The sequence below is a fragment of the Dysidea avara genome, chromosome 8 (assembly GCF_963678975.1).
Source record: "Dysidea avara chromosome 8, odDysAvar1.4, whole genome shotgun sequence".
In the NCBI taxonomy this organism is placed as follows: domain Eukaryota; kingdom Metazoa; phylum Porifera; class Demospongiae; order Dictyoceratida; family Dysideidae; genus Dysidea; species Dysidea avara.
Genome location: NC_089279.1, coordinates 21077693 through 21086812, shown reverse-complemented (window position 1 = coordinate 21086812; position 9120 = coordinate 21077693). Strand labels below are relative to the sequence as shown.

The following is a 9120-nucleotide window of genomic DNA, read 5'->3' as shown; positions in this document are numbered from 1 at the left end:
ATTTATACTACTATTGTAAATAAACTACCAATTCCTTTACTATCTTATTGCACCAGGTTAGTAAGCACTGCTTAATGCTAGTTGCTTGTGCTACCAATCACAACACAAATCACAACACACCAACATAATGCTTGGTATACTGTATATTAGCACCATTTTAGCCAAGTGTTCTATAAGTATGCAGTGCATTTTAGTGTACAATGTACATTCTATATGTCTTGAAGTTAACTTTTATAGAAATGTGGTTTCTTAACACAGGTGGTCACTATATGATAGGTTCCACCTTACAATTGTAAATGATATCACATTACTAACTCAGCATCCAATAATAATGTTGGAAATACAAATCTGTACCATGTATAAGTACCATACTGCATGGTGTGCGTGGGCAGGAGAAAATAGGGCTACTTTTTGCTCTTATAAATGGCTATAACTTTGCAATAGTAAAAGCTATGGACTTTCTTTAAATGTTAGTGTACTCTTCAGAGCAAGAGCATTAATTTGACACCAAGTTTGTGAATTTTGAACCATTTAGCTATAGGTGAGACAGATGAAAAACTGACCATTTTTAAGCATTAAATTGGATGTAAAGGTTACCAAAGGTCAAATCTGAGGTGGCTCCCTATCAAAAAATAACCTTTATGATACATGCAAACTATATGGCAAGTTTCATGCTTTTATCCAAAACTGCACAAAAAAAGGTCTTAGTATACCCTAACTATATAATCATAATATCAAAATTATAACTATGTCATTTTCTACTGCCCATATAGCACCAGGTCTTGTGGTGTTAAATTAAGACACAGTATATCTACAATAAACAAAGAGCATTGTTTTTTTAGAATCAGCTGTATGTGGAACTCTTTCAATTGGGGGGGGGGGGGGGGGCAAGGGGGCTTTAACCCCTATAGGGCCTGTCAAAAGGATTATGAAGGATAGCCCCCTAAAATTATCTATAGCTGTCATTGAGAGTTCACTAGTTTGTTTTCATAATAATCAAGACTCACGGTAGTGAGGCGCGCGGCCACTACTGTGAGTTATTTATATGTATAGGAACGGTTTCGCAATATTAGCCCTGGATTATGCAACATCTCTCAATACGTAGCGTTACGTGTTAAAAAAAATCTTTGGGAGTCGTTATAGTCTTGCGACCTCACTAAAATAGAAAAATAGGCGTATTTACACATATTTCACTTTATTTCTCTACCTTTATGTTACACCGGGAATGTCTATTTTACGGACGGTCGGACCGGAAGTTCATGTTTAGCAAGCCAAGTGTTTAATACGTTCAAGTTTATTTTACGGACCAGACTAGAAATAGTCTGTGTGCCAGCCCACGAACATTTTTCCAGCTCTGTCGTGCTCGGATGGTTGTAGCTTCGTATTGGTCTGGTCACTCTCGTGCTGGGCGTACGTAGCTATAGCTATCTATAGCTAGCCATAGCCCTGCAAAGCCATTTTAACGACAGTAACTGTATAGCGGCTTACAGTAAATAGCAACCTCGATAGCAACTGTTCACGGGTGAAGCTTATCAGAACCGGATGACAGCAATCTTGCTAATGCCCTTTAAATAGCTACCTGGCAGTAGCAAACGTTTAGCTGTATAGTGTCGAGCATGCTAGCACGGCGCTTTTCAGGTGATAGAACAAATCAAATGATTGAAAATAATGGCTACTCGACAATATATCAGTCTGTACATGTAGCAGCTTGAAAGCTTTTTATACAACCAAATAATCAAGCATGCATGTGTATAGATAATGATTTGAAGCACAGCCTGGATTTATAAGCAATAGCTACTGCCCAAGGAACATAATATCTGTTCCAAGCATCTTTGTTGTCATAGTATAGCTACCACTGAGGGTGCCACTTTTCATCAGATCACTGTTATCTGGTTGCTTTGGAATATAGAATTGCACTATTTTGTTGTCAGATTTTAAATTCCCTCTTCTTATAGAAGTTTCCTTTACTAGGAAACATTGAAAATTACAGTGCTGATTTTGAAGACATTAAATTCCCACGGAGATCCAAGTTGTCAACCAAGGCACAAAGCAATGGAATAAGTAATGCTAGTAATTTATACGAGGCGGATTTATATGCCAGAGTCATCAAGATTCTCACGTATGCATGCATATCTACAAAATTTAGAATGTGGATGGACCGGACTCTCTGTCTGTTGCAAACATGTCATTTGAGCTCAAACATGAGAGCTAGCTACATGCTATATAACATAAATGTATGTAATTCCTGGTCAGGTTACTGACAGTTAGCCAGTGATGTCTGTCACCATCATGTAGCAGTAAATTTTTGGATATAACTAGCACTGACTGCTGAGTATGTATAGTTCATTGTGAGTCCATTAAAAACATCTTGGCTGATTGTACAGGGTAAACTGGCGGGCATTGATAACACTGCAATTTGTCCATGCTCCTGTGGTGATCACTGCATGCTTTATCAGAAACCCTGAGTATAGTGACTTGTATAATAATGCACATGCATTATTATTATCAATTGTAATTACATCCAATCATGAGTGGCCCATGCATTGTCATTTAAAGTTTGCTTGTTAGATGGGGACATGATATGGAGGAGACATCAAGACCATTTAAGACGACATCAAGAAACCACTGTCACTGAGCCATTTGGATCATCTGGCCAATAATAGAGACTGTTCCCTCCCTTTTGCCACATCATAACCCAAGATGTAGTTGTATACCAAACCTATAAAAGGTATCAGAATTGTGTAATAATTGCTCCGTCAATTAAAGGAGATGTAGCTATTGACTTGTAATAATGCACACACATTATCAATTGTAATTACACCAAATCACATGCACCTTGATGTAATACAACTTAGTTTCAGTTTTGTAAGAATTGCTGTAGTTTCATGCTGTTGTGTCCCGTTCGAAGTGGGGATGTACCTGTGTTTTTTGTAACCATTGTGTGGTTTGAATTTTTTGAGTGATTATAATACCCTGATCTATAAGTTTCTGTGGAAACTGGACTACTATATGTACACTGTGGTATTGCGCATGAATCAGACTTAGGTAATATTTAACAAGTCAAGCATTCAAAAGACTTGCACACATGTCCTTTCCATCTGGTGTCACACACACACACATTGTTGAGCTCTACCAAAAAGCTTTTGTTCCACTTTGATACCAGTATATGCAATGCCGCATGGTAAGATTTCCAGTCCTCTGTGTACAATTATCGTACAAACCAATATCACATGAAAATGTTACAGTATAGCTTACTGTGTAATATTACAGCAGTTTTTTATAGTCTAGCATGCTATGCTACATATACAATTGCAAGTATTATACAAAAGGCCATAGCTATTATTTTTGACTGGCCAATTTTCCTTGATCTGTATCAGAAGAAAAAGTATTCATTAATTTGGTCAAACCTGCCATTGGTTACACACTGAAACAATGTTTTGGCTCTTGCATGCAGCAATAGCTAACTATCCTTCCAAAAAATTTCTTGCTCAGACTGCTCAACAGCTCAGTGACAACTAGCAATAGCTATAGGTAACAACTAGCAACAAATAGCTACAGTAGGAGTTTACTTTTATAGACTACACACTCTTATGGGCATAAAAAATTTGCCTCCAGTCCCCAGAGAAGTCACACATTGCCTTGCACATGGCTAATCTGCGATCTCTGTCCCTGAATCACCTGCACTGACGTTTTAAATTAACCATCTTATGACTTCGTGTACGGCTAAATCTTCACTCTTGTCCACTTTGAAACAATGGCATTCTACATTATGCTGAGATAGCTACTAAACACCACTAGCTCTGATGGGACCCGAAAACCAGCAGCTCTCACAAGCTTTTAGCCTTTAGAGCCTTACACACGGAATTCAAAAAGCACGCACGATCATGAAAGCCGATCCACGTGCATGCATGCCTTAATTATACCTCTTCCGGTCTGGTCCGTAAAATAGACCTGCTAAACACCTAGCTTGCTAAGCAGGAACTTCGGGTCAGGTCCGTAAAATAGACACTCCCGTTCCATACGGGCGCCGCGAGACTACTTTCGACCGGAAGTAGCTAGCATGGAAATTTACGCATGCGTTGTACATGCATGGTAAGTATATAAAGGGGTAACTACCATATTATTATGCTGATACGTAAGGCTATAATTGTTAGTGTTATTAGCGCTTTACAGTGACCAGCACTGTTTCGATTTCAAAATGATTCTTTTGATTTTGGCATTGATTCTACTACTGGCAGCGGTATACGTGTGTTATTATCATTACTACTGGCCTTACTTCCAGCAGCGCAAGCTCATCGGTCTAGACGGACCCAAACCACTACCGTTCTTCGGCAATTTTCTTGAGCTACTGAAAGCTGGGAAACATGCACCCACATGCTACGATAAGTGGTACCAAAAATACGGACCAAACTATTTGATGTATTTGGGCATCGTGCCCGTGATTGTTACTCAAGATCCAGAAGTAATCAAGGATGTTCTGGTGCGAAAATTCGACCATTTCGTTGACCGTTATCCAGACAACGCTAACCTCTTGAAGCACATATTATACGCCAATAGAGCACTGTCCACGGTAAATGGGGATGAATGGCGACAGATGAGGCGTATGATGTCTCCTGGATTCAACGGAAAGAAGTTAAAACTGTTAACTCCTATTATAGAACTGAGTTGTAGACAATTAGTAGATGCTCTGAGAAAAAAAGCTGACACTGGCGTTACCGAAGATGTGACAGAGTCTTTTGATTGCTTTTCCATGGAAGTGATATTGATGAGCATTTTCGGTAGGAAGTGCAACCTCCATGAAGGAACAGACGAAATGGTTACTGCAGTAAATGCAGCGTTTACAAAGACGTTTGGAGTTCTGTATGCCCAAGAAATGGCTATGGCTTTTCACTCGCATTTTCCCTTCTTGGCACCATTTGTGCAATATATGTTGGCCTATACCAGCATAGCTAAACAGTGGATCCCAGTGCAGGACATTGCAGGTCGTATTATTCAAGAAAGGAAAGATTCAGACATTAAGAGAAGTGACATAGTACAGTACATGTTAGATGCAAAAGACGATAATTACAAAATGACAATGCTTGAAATGGTGTCTACAGCTGTTTTGATAATATTTTCTGGCATGGGACACAATATGACATTCATGGGCCATTTGCTGGCAACACACCCAGATGTCCAAGATCGACTCATTGCTGACATCAAAAACTATTTTTCCAATAATCCTGATGCCACATTGGTTGATGCTGCTGAAAATATTGAGTATGCTGAGATGATACTTTGTGAGGTTCTAAGGCTATTTCCAGCTATTAACATGTTATCCCGCTACTGCTCTGAGACTGTCACTACTAACAATGGTATAGTTATCCCCAAAGGTTGTCAAGTGTACATGCCGATTTATAACATACAACGTAACCCAGTGTTCTGGCCTGACCCAGACAAGTTTGATCCAGAACGATTCGGGCCAAATGCCAAGGTACCCTACGACCCTGCTACATGCATTACTTTTGGAGATGGTCCAAGAATGTGTCCTGGAAGACAGTATTCACATATCAAAATAAAAATGGCATTGATCAGTATGCTACGAGAATTCAAGTTTGTCAAGACAGAGGAGACTGATGTTCCTTTACCATATGACAATATCTTTCAAGTAACTCCACTCAAGCACCTAAAAGTAGCCGTTGTATCAGTTTAAACTTTTATAACAAGCACTTTATAGAAATATATAAAGCAGTGTGTACAAGTAGGTTTTCTTCATTATGATACAATTTACATTCTTTGCAGTAACAGTATAAATCATTTAGTAGTCTGGAGATGTTGCCTTACAAAATATGGTTTCACACATCTGTTTCATGCATGCACAAAGATTCCGGTGTATAAGTATGAATGTATACTTACTTACACGAAAGTGCGTTATGACGTGCAAGTTTATTGTTTCAACATGTATAGGTCTGATGCACCTTTCTTCGTCACTAATACCTAATTTTAATTACAATTTATAACCATATAATATAGCTACCCTCTCTGGCTAACTATACTGCCTGCAGCACTGTGAGCTACTAGCAGAAACTAGCCATATGAGTGACATGATAGCCTGTCCTATACTCACACTAAATAAATGTTTTCGAGAATGCCAAACTAGTCATAAGCATTGTTGTGAGTCATTTGCTTTTACTGTATCTACACTGGTGCATCAGTGTGATTAGGAAGGCTCAGTCAGCAGTATTATTTTCCAGTTAAAATGTACCTGAATGTATCTATGCATGTGCAAAGGCATGTACACCTGTACAAATACAGTATGCACTCAATTAATTACCAGCCGCTATAACACATTCTTTTTGTGGTCACATATAAACATTTCCCTGATGAGTGCACACACAAATGTTATATGGCATGAGTGCATAATTATAAGTATGAACATGTGATTTTGTACAAGTTGAGTCAGTATAAGCAAGAGTTCATAAAGAGGGAGGAAGAGTGTCCAACACCGTATTACCTGGTCAAAACACACTGTGTTCAAAGAATGCACAATGACTATCAGCACCATGACTAAAGTTTATTAAGTTGCTGCTACTGAAAGGGTGTCAATTCTATTGAAGCAAAGCACTAAGAGAACGATTCCCTTTGATAAATCAACACCTATCAATGCATTTCAGTAGGTGAAGCCAGGTATGAGCCTTATCCAAAATTACATCACAAACATAAAATGGCTGCTGTAGTGTGGGGACGTTCATAAAATTTGTATGGGCGACTATGGGAAGAAAAATTTTGAATGGCGACATCTCAGCTAAGATGGAAGATATCAAGCTCTAACCAGCAGGTGTGGTTATAAATTAGCTTAAAGAATAGGAATCTAGCGTTGTTTTGAAAATCAGCCGAAAATTGCTTTTACGCACTTATTGTAATGTCTTATAGCCACACCTGCTAGTTAGAGTTCGATATCTTCCTTCTTGGCTGAAATATTGCCCTTCAAAAATTTTCTTCCCATAGTCACCCATACAAATTTTACGAATGTCCCCACACTACAGCGGCCATTTTTATGTCTGTGACGTAATTTCGGATAAAGCTCATTGGACTTGTACTGAAGTATACTGAAGCATTCAGGATATGATGCAATCTTTGTGTTTTGACCAGGTAATGCAGCATTGGATATTCTCCCTCCCTTTCTATATTATGAACTCTTGGTATAAGCAAAAATTAGGGGACTAGCTTTCAACATACTCTTATGAATCCTTGCTTTGCATTTTATCATTTATCTATTTTACCTGTTAGCACCAGAGAGCATGCTCACAATTTTGTATAATTTATCATTGTTGGTCACATGATTGCATGTCCTATACCAAAATTGATGATTTAATGTTTGAGTGATCAAGTAAAGTGCTTTAGGTCCGGCAAAATTAATTCACAAGTTATGGTCCTGTCTGCATGGTATTTCAAGGTTGCACCAAATATTATTATTCAGAGAGAATTTTAAGGAAGAAACTAAGAACAAGAGAATTTTAAATCAAACTCAAAAATATGTTATCATTGAAGAAAGATCAATGTTATTCCATCTATCTATCTTACATAACAAACCAATACACATGTCTCACTTTTCCCCTGATTATATATGAAACAAAGATCATTAAACTTCTCTTGTAAAGGTGAAAACACGTGTACAGTGATATTGTGGATGGAGGCCTTCATCAACCACCAGACAAAAATTTACAGATTTTTTCTTTGATGCAAGTCACAGTTTCAAATTGTAGCATTATAAAATTTAGGCTTGCGTTATTTTACAATAATATGTCAGATTTCTGCAGATTTGGTCACAATAAACACATGTAAGACATATGATTGAAAACTATGGAACTGAAAACTATCTTTTGGCATGTTGAGATATGTATGTAGGAATACTGCATGCAGTACAGAGTGTAACTCATTTTAACTCATTTTAAAGTTTCTTCTTCAGACAGTGGTTGCCCTTGATACAGTGCATAAGTGCCACATGGTGCAATTTGTAGCCCAAATAGTCAGTGGTTTCATCACTTATGTGCACTGTACATGTAAAATTATAATAATAAATACTGAATATTCAGTTCCATAATCTCTGAGCTGTGCATGCCCTCTATTCAGTCAACCAATTGTTAGCTACACGAGGATCATATACTGCTTCACTAATAATACATAAAGAATAGAATAAATTAAGTCAAACAATGCATGGTATAGAGTTAGAGATGCTATAATTTCTACAAAAATACACAACTTTGAAAGCAAAAGCAGAACCCAAGCTAGACTGGCCGGAAGTGATATGCTTGCAGCACAACTGGATGTGTGTTTTTAAACAGACCTCAGCACATACATACCCACTCTCTGTACATTAACTTCAACTTACACACTACAAACACTAGACCTTGTTTTATGCTGAAATAAGTAGACACAAGTAAAGAAAGAAGAGTGATATACATAAAGAAAGCAAAGTAAGTCTTGTCATCATGGTCCAATGAATAAAATAATCTGTAATTGATGGATTGTTATTTTAAGTACCACATATTTCTATACTAAAGCCATACTCAAATAAATGTTAAGGCTTACTACCATAGCATTTATGCTTTAAAAGAGCATTTGTCATTTTTTTGATAGGTGATGAATGGCATGGCAGTGAAGAAAATTGATTAGTAAAAGATCTGATGATTGAGAAACCATGCAGAAAGCAAAAGTAAAACCGCATATTTGATAATATAATGTATTATGAATTCTGGTCCATGAAATGTACCTCGCATTCTGAAATGAGTTAAGACATGGGGTTTAAGCTAAACTGTGTATTGAGATTCCTTAAAGAAGGTTTAGGAGATTTGGTTTACCCGTTTGTGAAGTTGTAACATATTTAGTGGAACTACAGAGCACTCTTAAAAGTCTAAATGTGATACCATGAATAGTGATACTGATGATATTAAATTATTGTAGTCTTTTTTGGCCAATCTCATTTAAGAGGGTACCAGTTGTCTGTAGAGTTCACAAATACATTATAAATCAAGATATCTTTTCATATATTACAGCTCTAATTTTTACTTCTCTCTGCCTCCTTGGGATATTCACTCTACTGTACTGTCAAACTCAAGTTCACAGACTAAGCAATTGGAT

The 9120-nt window shown here is 37.5% G+C and overlaps 1 protein-coding gene across 1 annotated transcript; it reads left to right on the top strand.

Moving 5' to 3' along the window:
• Nucleotides 1-4140: 4140 nt before the first annotated feature.
• Nucleotides 4141-5784, top strand: LOC136263084 (cytochrome P450 3A16-like). The gene has a single exon (XM_066057552.1). It carries the CDS (start codon nucleotides 4199-4201, stop codon nucleotides 5690-5692), a length of 1494 nt encoding a protein of 497 aa, XP_065913624.1. The 5' UTR covers nucleotides 4141-4198; the 3' UTR covers nucleotides 5693-5784.
• The last annotated feature ends 3336 nt before the right edge of the window (nucleotides 5785-9120 follow it).